We start from the raw sequence: 23,017 nt of genomic DNA, 5'->3' as shown, positions 1-23,017 counted from the left end.
GTGTTGCCAGAAGGTTACTTTTGTAACCTTTTAGGTGATTTTTTGACTGCATTGGTTACTTTTAGGTTACATTAATAAAAAGGTTACTTTTACGTGATATTTCGGAATTTTTAGAAATAACTTACAATTTCGTGTACCTAAAATAAAACGGTCGTTAAATCAAAAAATGCGGACAAGTGCTCAAGAACTCATTGATGTTTCTGTGTCAATTCAACTAACATTCTATTAACTTTTAATACCTTTCCAGTAAAAAATATGAATAGATTGTTAAACAAGGGGCTGAACAGACCCATTGTATAACAGGTGTTTCCTTTTTGTTCAATCTTCAAAATAAGGTCACAATTCTCACTATAAATGGAGATGTCACAATTGACGTTGTGAAATAAGTAAGTTGCAGTAACATTGAATTTCTTAAAAAAGTCAAGTATGAATTATTATTCACGTCAATTGTTTTTTAAATTCTTGCTCTTTAATTTTATTTTTCTTATTCCATGAGGAAAAGGCAAACAATCAGGGCCTTACATAAGATGATTCTATTTAGGAGTAGAGTAGTAGAGTAACATCTTCTTCGGTATAATGTAATTTAGTACTTGTGTAGCGGCAAACTTGGCTAGTATTCGTAACAGACAGATATTGAAAAAAAATACTTTAGGCCCTAGAGGCTGAAATGGTGGTTTAGCCATGGTGTGGAACGCAAAAAGCAAGAGTAGTTAGCGAAAAGGTTACTTTTTAGACAAAAAGGTTACTTTTTTTAATATTTCGGGTAACTTCTCACAAGACCCATTTGGCAACACTGTCTATGTGTGTGGCGCTGCGTGTCGACTGTCGAATGTCGAGTCGATTGTGATTTGCATTACCTACTGTTTTTTTATAAAGCGCTAATCTAATTGATTTCGTTTCTTTAATTAAGTATATACGTATATAAATATCTTACGACACATCATAATATTATATCAAATTTGGTTTTAAAACTTGAGCTGACACAATGGCAGATAGTGATGACGAGTATGATCGTAAAAGACGCGACAAGTTTCGTGGAGAAAGAGGTGCTGCTGAGGGAAGCAGCTACAGAAGTAGTGATAGAAGAGAAGAAAGAAGCCGCGGCCGGGAGGAATGGTCTGACAGGTATTATTAGAACTCATATCTAAGTTGTGTCAGAAATTGGCGCGCCATGAAATAAACTCCTAGATTTTTCCTAAAATCATACTGCATACATACCTATCTGATGATGTTGGGTTAGCTTAAAACATAAACTAACTGGATGCACATAACTTTCATCATATTATGAGATTTTGTTCATATTAATATAAAGCCATATCATCCCATTTTGTTTAATCAAATACTGGGGATTTAGCAGGTTTATTTTATTTGCTTAGTGACAACTCATAGTAATTGGACATATTGTATGGATTAAAATTTTAATTTATTGAATTATTTTGATTTTGGCTATATATTTTATACTTATTGCAAATGTATGCAACTACTTAACATGATCATTGGTTCTTGTATAAATTTCTTATTCACAGTTTTGACACGCTGAATGCTAATATTATGTAATATATTTTATATTATGTTATACTAAATAATACAACATCCTATTTCAGATCCCACTCCCAAAATGTCCCAGCTTCCAAATACCCTTCCCATGTTCCTAAAGCCACCAAGAGAAGTTCAGTGGCATTAGTTGTAAGGTAACAATATTTTTAATATTGAAAAGATGCAGGTAAAGGAGCAATAAATAACCAATTTATTTTGCAACAGGCTTTCTTGCATTTGGACACAATAAAGTCAACATTTCCAAAATGCTCAGGTTATGGAGTGAAATATCTTAAGGGAAAACTTGTCAGATCTAAGAGATCAATAGTTTGATTTTTCCAAGAAAATAGCAAAATAAGTGTTATTCAATGCCATTATATTATCGTCATCAACCCATATTCGGCTCACTGCTGAGCTCGAGTCTCCTCTCAGAATGAGAGGGGTTAGGCCAATAGTCCACCACGCTGGCCCAATGCGGATTGGCAGACTTCACACACGCAGAGAAGTAATGTAATTCTCTGGTATGCAGGTTTCCTCACGATGTTTTCCTTCACCGATTGAGACACGTGATATTAAATTTCTTAAAATGCACACAACTGAAATGTTGGAGGTGCATGCCCTGAACCGGATTCGAACCCACACCCTCCGGAATCGGAGGCAGAGGTCATATCCACCGGGCTATTATATTGTATAGCACTAATAATAATATGTCTCACTAAATTGTGGCCAGATGATACCTACTTTTTTTAAAATCCTACCATTATTTTAATCTGCAACATTTTGTAAACATGAATTACTCTGCCTTATAAGTATCTGTCTGTCCAAAATAATATAGTAATAAATACTCATTCCTGGAGGGACACTACATCAATGGATTTGTAGAGCCCAAAACTACATACTAAGCAGTTATTTGATCGGATTATGATCCAGAGAACTCTGATAGACAAAGGAATGAAGAAAAAATGAATTAAATGTAAAGCAGACAATGTTGTGTTTTTTAGATCTCGCGGAGGTCGTTCTGGTCCTGACTATAGGGATTATCGTGGTGGGGCGAGTGTTAGTAGAGGATTTTCCCCAGTTAGAGGTGAGGGGCCACCTAGCAAGCGCATTCGACCAGAGTGGCCCAGTGAAGACAGGAGGTATGGTGGAATGCCACATGATTCATATGGATCTTATGGCTGGGCTCATGATCACTTTGGACCTCATCCGGCTCATCAAGGCTATGGTCAGCCTATGCCACCAGTACCAGCAAGGTATGTCTTTATTTTAAACAGCTAACTATAATTTAAGATTTTAATTTATAATAGAAGCATTTTAATATAAAGTTTAAAAACATTTAAAAAAAATTAAAATGAATATTTTGATATATTTTGTCTCTTTGGTTGGTATTGTCTTCATTTGAAAATTATATTGTTAGGGATGCTGTGCTGCCGATGGGCCCCACTGATGGTCCTACCAACATGATGTCCTTCAAGGCATTTTTGGCTGCTCAAGACGACTCCATCACTGTTGATGATGCCATTCTGAAATACAATGAATACAAACTTGAGTTCAGAAGACAGCAACTTAATGAGTTTTTTGTTGCACATAAAGATGAAGAATGGTATGTATCTAACAAAAAATATATACATTACTGTGCTGTAAATAAAAGCAATTTCATAGAAATGAAAAGTTTGTAATATCATCAGGAATGTGAAAAAAGACATGCACACTGATTTGTGAATCATCTTCTTTAAAGAAATTAGTTATAAATATGATCAAGGGTATAAAATTTTTGAGAACTGCTACAATACCAAAGGAAATTTAATATTGTAGATTGTTGACAATAATTTGCTTATAATTAAAAGGTTCTATGCCATAACTAACAATGTACCAAATATTTAACATTAAGAGTGGCGTGCTAAAATTCTGCATAGAAAGAGTTATGCATAGAATCTTTTAATATGCAAATTTTAATAGAAAACTTTTTTCCCTACAGTCTACAGCGTATTCACAAGGAAATGCCGGACGGCGGCGTAAAGAAAATATATTCAAACTTTATGCAAATGTTAAAATGCTGTGTGTAGCTAGTTATTCTCGCGTTGACCCGTAGCGCGCAATGCTACGGGTTTCGTTCATGTTAGGGGTAGGGTTTAAAAATTCCACAAATGTGGGTCAGGTGAGATTATGAAGATTTTTTTTTAAGTATTTCATAAACAATTTATGTTTGTGTACTACATTATCACAGGTATGGTAGACCAATTTCCTCTAAAATTATAAATTGAGTATATATTTTTCATACATCTATAAAACTCTGAACATGTTTATCTAACCAAGTAATAATACTAACAAAGTATTATGTATTAAAAAATAAAATAAGTAAGTCATAATACTAACAAATCAATATATTTTAATTTTAATTGACACAAAAAGTTCTCAAAAAGTTAGGCCTCTATCATCAATTATTATTATCTAACCCCTTCTTGTATAGAATATTCTTGAGCCCAATCTGTTATGAGTTTCTGAGGAATTGAGCCATCCATATAATTTGAATCTACTGGACAGATCTTCACAATTTATATATAAGCTATTCATTTCAAAAATCTATTTTTCAACGTCATAAAGAAAACACATCATAATTGGTACATTAATTTGAAGGGTACTGACCATTAATTAATTAATAATAACCATGACCTTTGACAATGCACACATACACAGACACACATCACACCTTTTTTTACGTGAGGTTAAAAGTCTTGCTCATGGAAATTGGTCTTTAGAACATATTGTATGTAGTCATAAACTTTATTACTTATAAAATTCATACTAGTATGTTGCTTGTCTCGTAGGTTCAAGATTAAATATCACCCTGAAGAGTCTGTGAAGCGTAAAGAGGAACAACTAGTCGCTTTAAAGGTAATGATCAATAGAGGTGTTGGTGAGAAATTTAGAGTATATGGTGTTTTTCAGTTAGCATGGGTACGGTGACAGTTCGTTTCACTCTTGGGAGATAATGATAGATAGTACGTATTATGAACGTCATAAGGCAATTGCAGTGACAATTGCCTTATGATGTTCATAATACGTACCCATGCTATCTGAGAAACACTTTAGCAATATTGTTAGTCTGCTAGTCTGCATTATATTAATATGAATGCTTTCAAAACAAATTCATCATGTTGCAGTTAAAATAAATTTCTAAATAGTAAACATGGTAGGCAGTATGACATGTTTGCTTAATAAGTGTATTTAAAAGTTCGAGTCAATTTTCTATTAGAGACAAGAGAGTTTCTTAGCTGTAGCTCATAGCAATAAAACATTTCTGAGCAATGGGAAACGATAACTAAATTACAAAACCTAAATAAATTGATGCACTAATCATTACAATTATTACATGCAAACTAACAAAATGTCGAAAAAAAAATTAAAAAGTTCTTAAAATATATAAAAAAAGCTATTATATATAAATGCCTTTTAAAGAAAATTATTTTATCAGGCTTTATTGAGTTTTTTATTCACAATTTGAGTAGTTATGATATCAATTGTAATATTTTCTAGAACCGTCTAAATGTCTTCCTTGAACTATTAGAGCAAGGAGAACTGGAAAAGGTGACTGTTGACGTAGATAAATCTGAAAAGCTAATACGCCTACTTGACACGGTAGTTATAAAGCTGGAGGGTGGCACGGAAGAAGATTTAAAAGCTCTTGACGATCCTGTGCCAGTGGAAATTACGAATGACAAGCAAGGTAACTATTTAATTTTGATATGAAACAATTAAGTCTACTTTCCGAATACGTAACTTTAATTTTAAGTTTTCGACTAATTATTATCACCATTATCTAATAATATTATTACCTGACGTTTCGAAAGTGTTTGTAAACTAAGCCTAATTGAAATAAATGAATTTTGATTTGAATTAATTTGCTGTGAGGTTTGACACAGAAGGAGCCATAGCAAAGCAGTAATGTTTATTAAATATTGTGTCTGTGAGAGATTGTTAAGTGATGGTTATTGGTAAACAGATCTCTATGTTACATGTCTCCTCAGTCCTCACTCTCATTAATTTAGAATTTAACTCAACAACGCCCTTATTCTGCGCTGACATCCTTTTCAACCGACGAAAACAGAGCACCTCCTTCAAAGTGATAAATAGGTAGAAAATATTATAATGTAATTTTTCCCATTTTAGTTTCGTGGGTACGTTAATGTTTCGAAGTCGATTGTATTTTTTTTTAATAATTATAGTTTACACACACCAATGACCAAGGCGTCATTTCAACTTACTACTACATCCAAAGCCAAGCTGACGGAATTTTTCAGATAAAAGTGTCACTGACAATGCTGTCAACTAATTTGTCTATAGTCTGGCAAGTTCGTTGATGACACTCCCATGAAATGCGGGCGACGAGGGAAAAGACTGCGCGGGTCTGAAAACGTGCGTGCGGGGAAGTGGTACATCAGTCTGTTTTTCATTCATCGCTACACGCATTCATCGCCCGCGCGGATGCGGATCGAGAGTGTTATGATCGAAATTGCCAAGCTATAGTTGTACACGTACACTTCTATTAATTTTGCTTTTAGATAAAAATGACACTGACAAAGCTGTAGTCATCGACGTAGACGCAGTGAAAGTGAAAGAAGAAAACGATACGCAAACTAAAGATAAGGTATGGGCTTTCACTAAAAATATAGATCTAATTAGAATTTATCATTCATCTAATTAGAATTTATTTATTCATCTCAGAAATTAAAGCGTTTCTATGGTAAATATACTCAGAGGCACAATTATCCGCCCATTTTAATATGACGCAAGCCATTTGTTTGATAAAAATGCATTGCCCTCTTATAATAAAAGGACGCACAATCATGTAGAAAATTTCACTTAAAAAAACTGGCCAATTTAGCGTTGACAGTTTTAGAATTGTTGGTAAAGAAAATTATACCATTAAATATAGTCCAATATTCAATAAAATCCCAAATTTAAAGCAAATTCAACCTTAAGAATTGATTTTATAGTTGAATTTCAAAATGCGCCTACTTAAATTGAGTGTTAAGAAGTTGCGTTTGGCACTCATTGAGTGGATACGTTTTTTGGTTGCTGATAGTGCATCCACTTATTAATAGGAGATCGATCTGAAAAGGGCTTTAATTTTTAGGAGAAGAAGGCAGAGTCTCCCAAACCCACTGCACCTCTGACAATGGAGATCGACCCACATCTGCGCCAACTGCAAGAGCAAGCCAAATTGTTCTCCAGATACAACTCTGTCCCAGGAGAAGAAGGAGAAACCGAAGAAGTGCCTGAAAAAGAACCCCGTGAGTATTTTTAAGCTTATAAAGCAAAAAATAAGGTCAGTAAAAAAATCTTATTTGGGAAATTTCCAGTCTTTTTAGCAACTTATGTTATCTTATGACTTTATTTTGTTATGATTTTTAGTTGAACTTAAATGAACCATTTTGTTTTTTATTCCAATAGCCAACATTAATAGGATATTCATATTATACTTATTTTAGAAAATACAGAGCTTTTCGAAATATTCTTGTCTCTTCTTTATTAAAAAATTGGTTTCTCTATGAAAATATATATTTTTTTAGCGCCGCCGGGTTCTTCGTCCAGCTCATCATCATCCAGCTCCTCATCATCGAGTTCTGAAGACGAGGGAGAAACCACAAGTCGGCGTAAATCCAAGTCCAAGTCTAAATCGAAGACGCCCGACAAGTCCCCGAAGGAAAAAGAGCGATCCAAATCGCCGAGCGTAGAAAAAAATGGTGATAACAAAGAGAAAGACGCAAGTGGTGATAAAACTGAACAAACCAATGACGTCATAGTAGAAAAGAAGGAATCGCGAGCTCTGCACAAAACTACATCGATATTTTTGAGAAACTTGGCACCTACCATTACAAAGGCTGAAGTTGAAGCAGTAAGTAATCGATAATAAATTTAATGCTAATTTTTATTTACGAAACTGAATTAATACTTTAGTATGTTATCTTATGCTTAAAGCGAGCATTGAATGGCTTCAATGCTCGTTTTTTTTGTTTTGATGCCCCCCTAGACAGGATAGGTACCCTAAGCAATGGGGATGATGACTAGGTTTGAATACATTGATTTTTAAGATACATTCGGGTAAATAAGGTCGATGATAACTAATATATACATAAATAAAAAGCATTATTTGGATTATCTGGATATTTATAGCCTCAATAGCTTAACGGTAAGAGCGGTCGGACTCATCGCCAAGGGGTGGTGGTTCGTCGTACCCACTCCTAGCACAGTCTTTTCCGACTAGTTGGAGGGGAATGGGAATATTGGTCATATAAAAAAAAAGATAAAGCAAAAAAAAAATTTACAAAATAAAAATCTTTTATCGTAATTAGATGAAAATTCATACAGTTTAAGCTTACTATGTAAACTATAAACATAAACGCACAAATAATAAAGATATTAGTAATTTTGTTTGAACGCCCATACAAATCTAACGATCATTATGGACCTACGACGTCATTAAATCGTACCATTTTGTATGCGGCGTTATTCAGGGATCCGTGGCAGTGCCGCAAATCTGACCCTTTAACCTATAGCTCTGAAAGTAATGATCGCAGATACCCTGTTACTTTTACAAAATTGCTTTGCTATTAGCATATTCTTAATTTATATACAATTTAAAAAACTTTTATCAGAAATAGCTTAAATAGCTTATAGCCTAAACCAGGACTACGTTTGTCGTAGATGTGCAAGCGTTACGGCGGTTTTCTCCGCGTGGCGCTGGCCGACCCGCTTCCCGAGCGTCGCTGGTTCCGCCGCGGGTGGGTCACATTCCGCCGTGAGGTCAACATCAAGGACATCTGCTGGAACCTCAACAACATACGGGTAAACTATCATAACCCATTCTACTCGTAATTCCAATGCCGAAAAACGAGATACCGTTATACATTCGCAGTTTAGCTCAAGAAGTAGAATTTCGTAATGCTTGGAGGCTATCAAACCAGCTTTCTTTTTACGTGGCAAGTAACATTCAACTGACTCTTATCACCAAATTTTGCCTTTCGAATCAGTAATTTGCAAACAGTCGAAATTAACTTGAATGACACTAATAAAAATGTATTTTTATTTTCTTGTATGTTGTATTCATGAAAGTTGCATAGAAGCAGGCGTTACTTTGCGGAAGTTCATCATGAATATATAATATTTTATTTATTTTGCTATCATCCGCGAAAAGTCGACGAACCCATGCGACAACGTCACCCAGGTCCGACAAAATACTCTCTCATACCTTTCACCCCGAAACCGGAGCATCCTCAGGAGATGTTGACTCTACAACATGGAATTGCAAAGTCTTCATGAAAGTTGTTATTGTCCAAGATCCGAAGTAAGATCGTCCTTCACTGTTGTATCAATCAGCTGTTGACAGCAGATTCATCCTCAGCTCATTTACCTTATCCCGCATAAGTGGGGTTGGCACAACATGGCAATCTGTTCCATTCGCTTCTACTTTTTTTCATTTGTCAACTTTTTTACACACATGTCCCCTTTTACACACATGTCCCATTTTACACACATTTCCTCTTTTGCACACATCTCCTCTTATACAAATATCCTCTTTCACACACTCAATACAACCTAACATTATAAGTGCTTTTACTAATAAGAACTTACCTGTTTGAACGCAGCTACCAAGTAGTAAGGGACTGAAAAGGGTAAGTTACTTAGGTGTTGCATGTTGTGTACATTTTATGCTTTCCATTGGAGTTTGTTTAATTTGGTAAACAATTCGGTGAAATAAAAAAAAATTATGTATAGTTATGAACATTTCTCAAGGGGTTGCCATATCAAATCATGTTCAGAAATTTATTTCATTTGGTAAAATATCATTTTCATCTGGTTGACACAACAGTGAATGACGATCTTACTTCGGATCCTCTGCTCACAGAATAGAGAATGATCCAGAATGAGCTATCGCAAGCCGAAGGTGAAGACAAAAAATAATGTAAACATCCCGCGCACGCCCGTATAATGTTGCTATCTACAAACTTTTTTCATAATTTTCTTTACAAACCTATTACATAAAATAAAATTTAATCTTTTCGAATCTACATCAATATTGTTATTCATGTACTTCGTCATTGTTATGCATGTTATTCAGGAAGTTATTTATGTTAGATTACCAAATAATGAATGGTATGAATATTTGATTATGAAATTATAAAACAATACTGGGATATGATAAGTCTTTTCTTAGGTGTGACTGACAATTGTAAGTAAGCTTTTAGGTAAATGACGTGTTTTTTTAATATATTTTAATATTCATTAAACTTGCTGTTGCCTGAGACTTCATCTGCGTAAAATTTGATTTTCCATAAATCCCGCGGGTGCATCGGATTTTTCCGGGATAATTCATGTGTTAATTCAGGGTATAATCTTTTAATCCTCATTTTACTCCTTAGTACGTACTTTTTTTTAAAAAACATTGTATAGGTACATTTATTACAATCATTTAGTAAAACTATAAAAGGTTGATAATTGTTAGAATGTTAACTTTATGGCAACACGGTGCTATTATACTCATGGTAAATTATGCAATAAGTAAACATTGTCAAACCAAATATCTTGTACCCATTTATTCCCTGACTTTACGGACAACTTTAAATATTAGACTAGCAACACTGGACGATGCTACTGAGGTTTTGTGTTCCAAGTTATAACTATCAACAACAATAATTACGTAAAATATTATCAAAATAGAAAATAATCATTATTCGCTTTTTAATATTTACCTATATATTTGCTTTGGCTGCTTCACTCTTTTGATCGGTGCGCTCTATCTGTCTATATAATTAACTATTCTGTGCCACTGCTTATTAACTTTGTCTTTTGTTTATACGTTATCGAAGTATACATTTTGTATACATAACATTTTATATTTTATGTAATAGAGCAGAGAAGGGGAGTGTTGACAGTTTAAAGGAAATCCACTCAATTAAACCCTATATCCATGGTCACAAGGAAAGTTTTTTTCTCTACTACACAATGGACCCAGCACCAGCACAGTGATATTCTAAAATTTTGCTCTAATAAACTTTCTAGTGTTCTTAACTTATTAAAATATGTCAGTCCTTTTTATGTGTTTAATATTGATTATTAAATAAAAGTTACAAAAGTTGTATTATAATTTGTTCAGCTCCGGGAATGCGAACTAGGCGCGATAGTGAACCGCGACTTGCAGCGTCGCATCCGGCCAGTGTCGGGCGTGACGCTCGAGCGCGTGGTGCTGCGGGCCGACGCGCGGCTCGCGGCGCGTCTGGCGCACCACCTCGACACCAGGACCAAGCTCTGGCTGGAACACTCGCAGCCCAGCGACGCCTCCCAACCTGCGGAGAAAGAGCAAGAGTCTAATGTAAGTAGTGGTTGACGTAAGAGCCTCAATAGCCCGACTCTAGCTGAGGACTTGCAGCGTCGCATCCGGCCAGTGTCGGGCGTGACGCTCGAGCGCGTGGTGCTGCGGGCCGACGCGCGGCTCGCGGCGCGTCTGGCGCACCACCTCGACACCAGGACCAAGCTCTGGCTGGAACACTCGCAGCCCAGCGACGCCTCCCAACCTGCGGAGAAAGAGCAAGAGTCTAATGTAAGTAGTGGTTGACGTAAGAGCCTCAATAGCCCGACTCTAGCTGAGGACTTGCAGCGTCGCATCCGGCCAGTGTCGGGCGTGACGCTCGAGGGCGTGGTGCTGCGGGCCGACGCGCGGCTCGCGGCGCGTCTGGCGCACCACCTCGACACCAGGACCAAGCTCTGGCTGGAACACTCGCAGCCCAGCGACGCCTCCCAACCTGCGGAGAAAGAGCAAGAGTCTAATGTAAGTAGTGGTTGACGTAAGAGCCTCAATAGCCCGACTCTAGCTGAGGACTTGCAGCGTCGCATCCGGCCAGTGTCGGGCGTGACGCTCGAGCGCGTGGTGCTGCGGGCCGACGCGCGGCTCGCGGCGCGTCTGGCGCACCACCTCGACACCAGGACCAAGCTCTGGCTGGAGGACTCGCAGCCCAGCGACGCCTCCCAACCTGCGGAGAAAGAGCAAGAGTCTAATGTAAGTAGTGGTTGACGTAAGAGCCTCAATAGCCCGACTCTAGCTGAGGACTTGCAGCGTCGCATCCGGCCAGTGTCGGGCGTGACGCTCGAGGGCGTGGTGCTGCGGGCCGACGCGCGGCTCGCGGCGCGTCTGGCGCACCACCTCGACACCAGGACCAAGCTCTGGCTGGAACACTCGCAGCCCAGCGACGCCTCCCAACCTGCGGAGAAAGAGCAAGAGTCTAATGTAAGTAGTGGTTGACGTAAGAGCCTCAATAGCCCGACTCTAGCTGAGGACTTGCAGCGTCGCATCCGGCCAGTGTCGGGCGTGACGCTCGAGCGCGTGGTGCTGCGGGCCGACGCGCGGCTCGCGGCGCGTCTGGCGCACCACCTCGACACCAGGACCAAGCTCTGGCTGGAGGACTCGCAGCCCAGCGACGCCTCCCAACCTGCGGAGAAAGAGCAAGAGTCTAATGTAAGTAGTGGTTGACGTAAGAGCCTCAATAGCCCGACTCTAGCTGAGGACTTGCAGCGTCGCATCCGGCCAGTGTCGGGCGTGACGCTCGAGGGCGTGGTGCTGCGGGCCGACGCGCGGCTCGCGGCGCGTCTGGCGCACCACCTCGACACCAGGACCAAGCTCTGGCTGGAACACTCGCAGCCCAGCGATGCCTCCCAACCTGCGGAGAAAGAGCAAGAGTCTAATGTAAGTAGTGGTTGACGTAAGAGCCTCAATAGCCCGACTCTAGCTGAGGACTTGCAGCGTCGCATCCGGCCAGTGTCGGGCGTGACGCTCGAGGGCGTGGTGCTGCGGGCCGACGCGCGGCTCGCGGCGCGTCTGGCGCACCACCTCGACACCAGGACCAAGCTCTGGCTGGAACACTCGCAGCCCAGCGACGCCTCCCAACCTGCGGAGAAAGAGCAAGAGTCTAATGTAAGTAGTGGTTGACGTAAGAGCCTCAATAGCCCGACTCTAGCTGAGGACTTGCAGCGTCGCATCCGGCCAGTGTCGGGCGTGACGCTCGAGCGCGTGGTGCTGCGGGCCGACGCGCGGCTCGCGGCGCGTCTGGCGCACCACCTCGACACCAGGACCAAGCTCTGGCTGGAGGACTCGCAGCCCAGCGACGCCTCCCAACCTGCGGAGAAAGAGCAAGAGTCCAATGTAAGTAGTGGTCGTAGTAAGAGCCTCAATAGGTCGGACCCGCGGAGAAAGAGCAAGATTTTAACGTAAGAAGTGACTAGTAAAAGGTACAATAACTCAACTTAGATTGTAGTAAAACCCTCGATAATCCTATACTGGCTGGAAGAGTCCTCTCAGCCTAACAACGCTTGCCAACTCGCGGAGAAAAAGCAAGATTCTAATGTAAGTAGTGATTGTAGCAATATGCCTTTAAAAGTAGCAATAAGCTTAGTGACGCCTAATAACTGAGAAAAGTAAGGATAGACCTTAGTAGTAGCTGTAGTAGAATGCAATAGCATACTATGAGGGGCTCCTCATCATCATCGGCATTTGTTAACCTAAGGAAGTACATGTACCAGAACTTAAAATCTTTAAACAGTATGCAGAAAAATCGTAAAATTGATTTTTCGTACGTATCTAGGAACATCCAATCTATAATGATTTCAAATTGGGATAATGGGAAAGACAACCATTAAGATATGCCTAAAATGAAAATTTCTTTTGCTGCAGAACTTCAGCCTGAATTCGAGAAATCCTGTACTTCACAAGATAACAGAGCATCTTATCGAAGAAGCATCTACAGAAGAAGATGAGCTTTTAGGGCTGGAGGCCTCCTCAGAGTCCATGGTCCAGGAGCAGACAGATCCTGACCTGGTCCGCGTATTGGACAGACTCGTGTTGTACCTGCGTATAGTCCACTCGGTGGACTATTACAACCACTGTGAATATCCCTATGAGGACGAGATGCCCAACCGGTGCGGCATCATGCATGCGCGCTCTGGTGCCCCTGCCACTAAGGTAAATTATAATACAGTAAAGTAATATTAATGGTGGACTTTGTCTGCATATAATTTAGTTTGTCGCAAATCCCGCGGGAACCATGAATTTTTCTGGGATAAAAAGTAACCTATGTGTTGCTCAAAAACTGATTTTAATAGGGCTTTCATTCAAAGAAAGACTATTCAGTAGTAAAAGTCCCATTCAAATGAGGTTCAGCCATTCCAAAAATTAGTCCAATCAAAAAAAATCTTTTTTTTTTTTAATTAAAAAAGCTTGTTTGATATTTTGTATCATATTCATTTTCTGCGTAATATTTATTTGATTTAATAAAGTAATAATGATCTTACGTATTGTAAGTAACATCATTCATGTCGCGTCTGATTTTTTTAGAATCATCTTTGCTCTATAGTTAGACATTGGGAAAGTAGGCCATAATATACCGTTACGAAACAGTGAATCACTTTTATCTTCCAGCCCTCTCAACAAGAAATACAGGACTACATCAGGGCGTTCGAAGGGAAGATGTCTGCTTTCCTGCAAGACGTGAAGCCTCTGAGTGATGAGGAATTGCAAAAACTTGGTATCAAAGTAAGTGTTGCAACTCTGTTGCAAGGATGTGTCAACCACATATCTCAGTCTATTATCAGTTGAAAAATAGCGGGGAAGTTGAAATATCGCACAATTTTTTGGCCCAATACAACGAAAAAGAGAGAGCTATATTTTTGACTCCGCCGCAATTTGTCGTTCTCTCGTCTAGAGATATATCGTGATACAAGGAGGCAAGATATTGCCATTCTAAACATAATGACTGATTTGTTTCTAATGTTTTCTTGATTTTTAGGACTCAGAAGCAGAAGTAGAAAAGTTTATTCAAGCGAATACGCAAGAACTATCTAAAGATAAGTGGCTGTGTCCCCTCAGTGGCAAGAAATTCAAGGGACCAGACTTCATAAGAAAACATATCTTCAACAAACATGCAGAGAAGGTAGGCAGCTTCATTGTACACCATCCAAATATTATGCTATTGAGGTATCACATTGTTAAGTATAGAATATTATTTTTATTATTGTTGTTACTAAATAGGTTGTAGTCATTTTACTCAAATAAATTCATAAAATACATGACATGTATTTTGTGTTATTTCCTTTATAAGATTGAAATGTTCTGGTCATCTACGTCATAATATTCAAAGGTTTGCAATGTGTAACCATTGTTATTGAAAAAAAGTACTTAATGCAAAGTTATTGTAAAAATTCGAGATCAGAGTTTGTTGTAAATATAACATATTTGGCTTTATCGAAAATTCAATCATTACAATTGAAATATACTGCGAATCTCAAATTCAAACTACCTGTAAGATTATAATACTAATACATAATCATACCCTAGCATACAGGATTTATGATATTCTAATAAATGCAAGAGTTTGATATTTAAACTTTTACACAAGATATCCATTTTTGATTTTTATCTATAACTAGAAATAGTTAAAAAAAATAGGGAGTTTGTTACAGGCAAACCTCATCTCCCGCGCAACCTCATTAACGTGCGATATTATGATGTGGGGTATGATGATCCAGAGAAACCTGAGTTTAGCATTATTTATACAAAAATTGACGCCTGCACTTCAAGCTTCTCTATGTCGTTTCCTGTAGAGCTCGGTAGAGGACTCGTAATACAGTCGTGAGCTCACGCTTCCCTGTTGCCATACCCCGCACTCCTGGAATCATGCAGTTGTGGGTTAAAGCAATATTGAAATTCTCACCACAAAGTCAGTCTGATATGCAGGCAGGTCATCTCCTCTCAGAGAATAAATCCGGGCCTCGAGGCTCAGCCTCCCTTCTCGGGTAAGGCGCGGGCCCCTTTCGGGGCTGAGCTCTTGTGACCTATGGGTCGTCTTGGGTGTCAGTCTAGGTTCCCCACGCGGGCTGCGATTGCTCACTATACTGCGGTGTCATATCCAATGTTATGCCCCGCGCAGACTGCGACGTCATCGCTGTCCTGCGCTGGAGCGGTGTCAAATCCGTTAAATGCGTCATCCATCTTTTCGCCATCTTCGTCGCCGTAAGTGCCTGCGCCTGCCGGTTCGGCCACTAGGAGGAGCTCGCATGGTAGAGGACGCCCGTTAGGAGGTCTATCGCGGTGCCTTGTGTGTCCATCCATCCATTGTCCGCGCGTTCGATCATACGGCGCGCTAGATTCTTGACTAATTCCTCAGCGGTGGGCGTCCTGGTGTCTCGATGTATATAGCACAGTCTGATATAGCAATGTGTTGCGTAAGGTGGACGAGGTGCGGCGCGAGGTGGCGTACTTCAACGCGTACGTGCGCGACGTGCGGCGCCCGCAGCAGCCCGAGCCGCCGTCCCGCCCCGCGCCGCCGCCGCAGCACGCGCCGCCGATGCACATGTAAGTGTAACAATCTGTCACAAACAATACTCATCATCATCATCATCATCAACAGCCGATGGACGTCCACAGCTGAACATAGATCTCTTGCGTGGACTTCCAAACAAAACGGCCTCGAGCCAGCCATCCAGCGGCTCCCTGCAACCCGCTTGATATCCTCGGTCTACCTAGTGGGGGGTCGACCAGCACTGCGCCTTCCGTTGCGGGGTCGCCATTCCAGCACCTTGGGACCCCAACGTCCATCGGCTCTTCGAACTATGTGGCCTGCTCATTGCCACTACAGCTTCGCGACTCGCTGAGCTATGTCAGTGACTTTGGTTCTTCTGTGGATCTCCTCCATTCAAAAAATACTACTGTTCACTATTGTATTACTTTTTTGTTTTCTGATTATGTATTTGATGTAGGTTCCTTAATGGGTCCACAGCACCGGGAAGTTCGGGCGAACGAAGAAGCATCGTCTCTCTAAGGGCGTCTCCGCTGAGTCTCCGACCTAAGCTTAGGGGGCCGTTCTGGAAGGGTGTTTTGACCTGAGTGTATCAGTCCGCATTGGGCCAGCGTGGTGGACTATTGGCCTAACCCCTCTCATTCTGAGAGGAGACTCGAGCTCAGCAGTGAGCCGTATAAGGGTTGATAACGACGTATCAGTCCCGGCGCCCCCGAGGTCGTGAGCTAAAAGCCCACGTCGGGTGACGTCGGATATCGGGGATCTCGTCTTCGCCGGCGAAGACGCTGTGTGTAAGAATACATTCTTATTGTAACTAAATATGGGCCTTATAAGATGACTCAGGGTCACAGCAGGCAAAGAGCTATGCTCGTAGTATCTCTGTGTAAGCGAATCAAAAATGAGATCCGCAAACGATATTGAATCGCACAATATACAATGAATCGCAATGCTGAACTGTCTACGGGATACATAGTTCGAAGCAGAATATTTCAAAGAATCATTGAACATTATCACACTACCAAGGTACCAAAATACTAAAGCCATACTCGATGTGTACTGTTTACCACGTTTGTTGATGTGTTTTGTTTTTTTATAAAATTTGAATAGTATTTTGTTTATATTTTGTCTGTATGTCCAGGTACAGCGGCGGGGGCGGTGGCGGAGGCGGTGCACGCGGCTGGGGCTGGGGCGGGTGGGCGCCGCCCGCGCCCTACGCCCCCCGACACCCGCGCTTCTCGCGCCCCAGGTACGTGACCACTAGAACCCCACCATAGCTCACCTTCCCCCACACATAATAATAACTAACGTATTTTAAGCATTCTGAAGTCCGCCAATTTATCACGCTTTACGATCGCGTACCATGACGTGAGGTATGGCCAAAGACAATTTTTTATTGTCGTCAAAACATACTAATGCGTACGACGTCACTTTAAATGTACCAATAGTTTTAATTCACAAACTAACTTTCACAAATATTGATTTATGTGATATGAAAACAATTGTTATAAGTATTCAAACACTGAAGAAGAAAAATAGGTCTGACATCAATTCACAAGCATATTCCCTATTAAGGAGGGTAAAGTTGCATAAAGTTTTACCTTAGAAGTATTATGGTATTATTTCCTTACGACTTCAGAAAACTTACTTTACTTTGTAGTGTATGGGGGTTACCATACAGCTATATGAGAGTTACTTTTACCTGACACCTTAACCCATTCACTTGTTGTGCTCTTCTCTTGTTATTCATAGACACAAGTGTGTATGAAGAAGACGTGACATCGCACTGATAAATAAGTTGCTGAAAATAAAACAACATGTGATTGTGTTGCGGTGACTGGTATAGTTTTGTCTACTTTAGGAAGGATAATGGTAAGATTTTATTTACAGGCATTTGTCAGTAGACAGTTGAGTTGTTGTTGTATAAAGCCGGCCGCATACAGTCGTTTTCCACAATTGTTTTCCGTGTTCGGAAAACCGAATGCATGAAATATATATGAAATAGATTAAATGACGCACATGTCTTACAAGTTCCTCGATTACATGTGGTAATTAACAATAATTTAGGTTATTATAGAGGAGAGGTATCAGTATTGGTATAAATAAGAGGGTATTTGATGAGCTTGAACTTGAGCTCAGTTGTTTGTTAAGCAGAGTAGACGCCGTCACGCTGCCAGTCGCCTTAGTGATTTTGTGCAATATTGTTTTGTGTTGTAATTATTGTTTATCATCAATGTAAACGAGTGTATGCGGCCGGCCTAAAACTGAAAGAACGTTGAATGGTGAAACGAACCTTCAGTTAATACACACAAACATGTTTGGTCTGTCATCTTACCACTAAACATCCCAGAATAGACTATAAAATAATTTAGATATTGATTTGGATTTGTGCTTACATAAAAACAAGGCAAAAGAAAAGACATGTCCAAGTATATCTTAAATTTAGAGACCAGTGTCTCACAGAGACTTAGTTATTTGTGTCGAGTGTGGAAACACTATGCAGTGTGAGATAATATATTTTTATTTGGGCAAAATTGCAAAAAAATCGTAGTTGAATGGTACAATAGTCGGTTACAAGGATGAATCTACTGAATTTGGGAGATGTATATGTCATTTGCGTACTCATAAGATCACGCACTCGTACATGCCACAGATGTTGCCTTGTTATTGATATATTAAATTTAGTTAGACGCTTCGAAGTAGCTATTAAAGAGTTCTTCTGAAATGTTGAGTTATTCTGAAATGGCAATCAAAGTCTTACTATGTGTTTCCGGACGTATAGCGAGAGAAAATCCCAAGTGTTTTTTTTTAATCCTTATTATTTTATATTGTTTTTGTGTTATTGTAGTGCAATATACTAACCCTGAGAAAGACCAAGGTTTCAAACGACCGAGGTCTTTATTTATTTGAATAAAATTTATATTTGTATTCTAAAATGATTATTTATCAAATCACTAATATAAACCAAATTATAAAACGATTATAATAATTCCCTACTAATATCGAAATGCAATCTAAAGTCCTTGGCACTATACCTCCTTACCTCCTTGCATGCTTCGACAAACAGTATTTCTGTCTAAATAGAAGTCAGTGACCATATAATATAGATCCATAAGTCACTGGTTTACATCCGGCTCGAAGGACTACTTTTTAATGGCTAGAGATAATAAAATAAAAGCTTTACTAAAGTAATTGGTTGTGTCATCTATTTTAAATTGTTTTTAATATAATATTTACAAATAGTTACTTTTTTACAACAGCCAACGGGAATTGTCTGTGTAGATCAGAAAAAAAATGTATTCATCAAATAAAACAATACGTGTCAAGAGACGTAACTTTACCTTTATCCTTTACCAAAGAACGCTTGCCTGTATATTGTATTGCATGACCTTAACATTTGCTTAATCGGATGTATTTTTTATGCACCTTGATTATAATCTTGATTTTGTGCAGCTTTTTACGACTGATACAAGATGTTTTCCAATAAGTATTTTTAAATAATATCACAAAGGGTAGTATAAATTATGAGTTGATAAATAAAGCATAAATTAAATAAAGCTTGCGTCCATTACCTTGGCATAACAAGACATATTTTCAAAAATGGATCAGTGTATCTCTGATGGTAGAACAATGGACAAATTTCAACCATTAGCGGTGAAACTGGAAATACCGTTATCTCTTCATAACGTTGGTATGAAAGAGATAAGTACTGGTAAAACTGCTGCCATTGGACGATTGTTTGGAGGCCCTAACTTTAGGCCTAGCAAAACATATATATATATAACGTGAAGAGAAAGGCGGGATTAAAATATTGCTCTCTCTTTCGTCCCAACGCAATAGAGAGAGAGATATTTTCTATTCAGTCGCTATTGGTCGATGTCTTTCTCTCGTCTCTAGATATTATGTCGTATTTAGGCCTACTGCCACTATGCCGCGTACAAACCGTTAAGTTGAATAATTTGTGAAGTTAGCGCGAGTTGACTGTTGCATTATAATATTTAACTTAGATCGCAGTAGCAATTCAACTCGCCTTTAATAAAGACAGAATATTATATTATTTAATTTGCTTATTGGAAACCAAAATACTCGTCTAGATTTTCTACTTTTGGAAGATGGATTCGACAAACGAGCAAACATGCTAAAATTAACTGTCTCCCCAAAGTAGAATATCTATTAAAATTGTCGTTGGACGTCTTTAATAGTGTGAGGAAAATAATTTGCAGGGAAAACGTGGATCGATCCCGGCCTATTATTGCTTACAACGATCTCGACTTCCCGGATAGTGGTGACATATTTTAAGTTAAAAGGACGTAAATTTAATACATTGATTAATTTTGCATAAAATATTTCGGACATTTATCTATTGTAATTTTTAAGACTACAATGGTTGTTTGTAAATTATTTGTTATGTCAAATACTTATGTATATCATTTTAACATCATCAATTAAATTGGTTTTTACCAAAAAGTGTAATTGATTTATACGTCATCAACCCATATTCGGCTCACTGCTGAGCTCGAGTCTCCTCTGAATGAGAGGGGTAAGGCCATTAGTCTACCACGCTGGCCCAATGCGGATTGGCAGACTTCACACACGCAGAGAATTAAGATAATTCTCTGGTATGCAGGTTTCCTAACGATGTTTTTTCTTCACCGATTGAGACACGTGATATTTAAATTCTTGAAATGTACACAACTGAAATGTTGGAGGTGCATGCCCCGGACCGGATTCGAACCCACACCCTCCGGAGGCAGAGGTCATATTCACTGGGCTATCACGGCTCTTAATGGTTATGTACAATAATTGTTGTTATTGAATGATTATAACTTGTTGCAAACTTAGACCATTACATTTTGTTGTAAGTATCTTTTGCACCAGTAAATCATGTAATTTTCCATAGATAAATACAACAAATCTGTAAGATTTTTTAGTCTTTATTTTATTAGTTTATTCGTATTGTAATCATTTTGATTTTGTGTCAACTATTGAAATTTTACAAAATGCATAATAATTTTATCAAGTTTAATATTAAATAGGTAACAAACATTTCACTTTTGTATATCATATAATATGTACATACTTTATGGTATAACCAGTAATAATATTAATAAGTACGAAGACATATTTTTGAATAGCTACATAAGTTCTATGTACTATATTAGGGTTTTTTTATATAATTATTGTTCATTGTAAAATTGTTAGGTAAGATGAAACATAAAGTACATTTGATGCATATGAGTGAAAAGATTTTATAAATTTCCTATTTAAAATATTTTTAATGTATTGTATAACAAAATAAAGTGTCCGAAAACGAACATTTAATTTTCAATTTCTGTCTACTCCTTAATCCCTCCTCACCTCATTGTGACCGATACTCCCGGGAAGCTGAGATTTTCGAAAATAACAAAAATGTGTACAGATGTGTACACATATGTGTAAAAGTTTTTGTGTGTCGTGCGTTTGAGTTTTCGCCCCCTAAGAGTGATGCCCCATTACTGCGTTGCGTTACGTTGAGTCGTCGCGCAGTGGATGACTGCGTCCTTTTCCATATATTTTAAATAACATGCCACATAAAGCGCCGCATCGTCGCAGGCAATGTTTCAACGCACAACGGACAGTCGTATGCATTGTTAAGGCTGCCTGCATGCACCCATCGTCCTCTTGCGATGCGACGGCGTGCGTTAACGTAACGCACGTGTGACATAGAATGCGTTGATCCGTTGCGACGACACAATGCAACGCACTAATGAAGCATCTTCCTAACGTGGTTTGTGGTTGATTGTTAAAGGGGCGGAGGCGCTGAGTTCCGCCCGGTGATACACTATCGGGATTTGGACGCCCCCCGCGAACCTGACGAGTTCGTTTAACGTGGACCAACACCGTCTTGCCAAAGGAGCCACTTGAAAATATGGACCCGTTGTCTATATGCAAACGTTTTCAATAGCTCTATGTAATCCGTCGGCAAATTGTTTAGCTACTAGTAATATTAAAATATAGTAAGTATTTTTCAAAACAAGCTTTTAAAGTGACACCATTTTGTTTAGTCGTCATACCTGTATTATTGAAATGACTGACACGCCTTTTTTGAGTGTCCGCCATGTTGGATTTAGAATGACGTCACTTAGCGAACCATGCATTGTCTTCAAAACTAAACGGATGTTAAAAAAATTACTCCATCAGTTGGTGATAATTGCTATAAAATAGTGGTTTTAGATTTTACTTAAGCAAACTTTACTAGTTAAAACCTACAAAACAACATTACAGTATTCCTAAGCGAGTTACCTCGGTGTATTTAATATCTTGATTATATATATTGAAAGCGTTTGTTAAAATAGTTTAGGTACATTGTACTAGAGTTATAGTTTTGAACTGTATAATTTAGAGGTTTAGGAAGGAATGGTATATTTTAAATACATATCGCTTTGTGTTCAAAATAAATGAATATTAAGCACAAAAGCAGTTTAACTTTATAACAGTCAAACATGTACTTCTTAACATAGCATAAAACGAACTTTACAAATGCTTTGAATTTTTAGACTACACAACGGATTTTAATGCGGTTTTGACGGCCGCGTGGCGCAGTGGGTAGTGACCCTGTCTTCTGCATCCACGGTCGTGGGTTCGATTCCCACAACTGGAAAATATTCGTGTGATGAACATGGGTTTTTCCCAGTGTGTGTGTATTTTTACATTATATAAGTATTTATATGTAGTATATAAATGTATATGAATATTATAAAATCAACTATCTTAGTACCCATAACACAAGCTACTCTGTATGCTTACTTTGGGGCTAGATGTGTATTGTTTAAGTATATTTATTTATATTTATTATTATCAAAATATACAGTGATTCAAGAAGAAGATTTACGAATTGTATAATTAAGAAAGTCGTAGTTCATAGATTCCACGTCTGTTTGCACAATTTGATAAATTAAGATGCTTAGTGGCCAGTTAATAAAACTATGGTTAACTGAACTGCTGATATATAACATACGTTTAGTAGATATTCCAGAAAATACTGAAAATAAGTTTATTTGGCGAATTCTTAATCATTTCTACTTAGAACATGCTACGCTTGGAAAATTGCAAATATTAGATTGGTAATTGGTATTCAGACTCTATAGAAGAGCTTAAAG

General features: G+C 38.7%; 1 protein-coding gene across 1 annotated transcript; it reads left to right on the top strand.

Annotated features, from left to right (window-relative positions):
- The first annotated feature begins 794 nt into the window (after window positions 1-794).
- LOC112046876 (serrate RNA effector molecule homolog) lies at window positions 795-22,330 on the top strand. The gene is made up of 16 exons (XM_052884405.1): window positions 795-1,125; window positions 2,538-2,789; window positions 2,954-3,139; window positions 4,365-4,431; window positions 5,074-5,263; window positions 6,099-6,184; window positions 6,674-6,830; window positions 7,110-7,435; window positions 8,245-8,385; window positions 10,694-10,909; window positions 13,262-13,549; window positions 14,006-14,119; window positions 14,373-14,516; window positions 15,813-15,937; window positions 17,020-17,127; window positions 21,667-22,330. Exons 1-16 carry the CDS (start codon window positions 986-988, stop codon window positions 21,743-21,745), a joined length of 2,619 nt encoding a protein of 872 aa, XP_052740365.1. The 5' UTR covers window positions 795-985; the 3' UTR covers window positions 21,746-22,330.
- Window positions 22,331-23,017: the final 687 nt, after the last annotated feature.

This window comes from Bicyclus anynana, chromosome 1 (genome assembly GCF_947172395.1).
Source record: "Bicyclus anynana chromosome 1, ilBicAnyn1.1, whole genome shotgun sequence".
NCBI classification, from domain to species: domain Eukaryota; kingdom Metazoa; phylum Arthropoda; class Insecta; order Lepidoptera; family Nymphalidae; genus Bicyclus; species Bicyclus anynana.
This window is presented reverse-complemented; position numbering and strand designations above follow the sequence as displayed.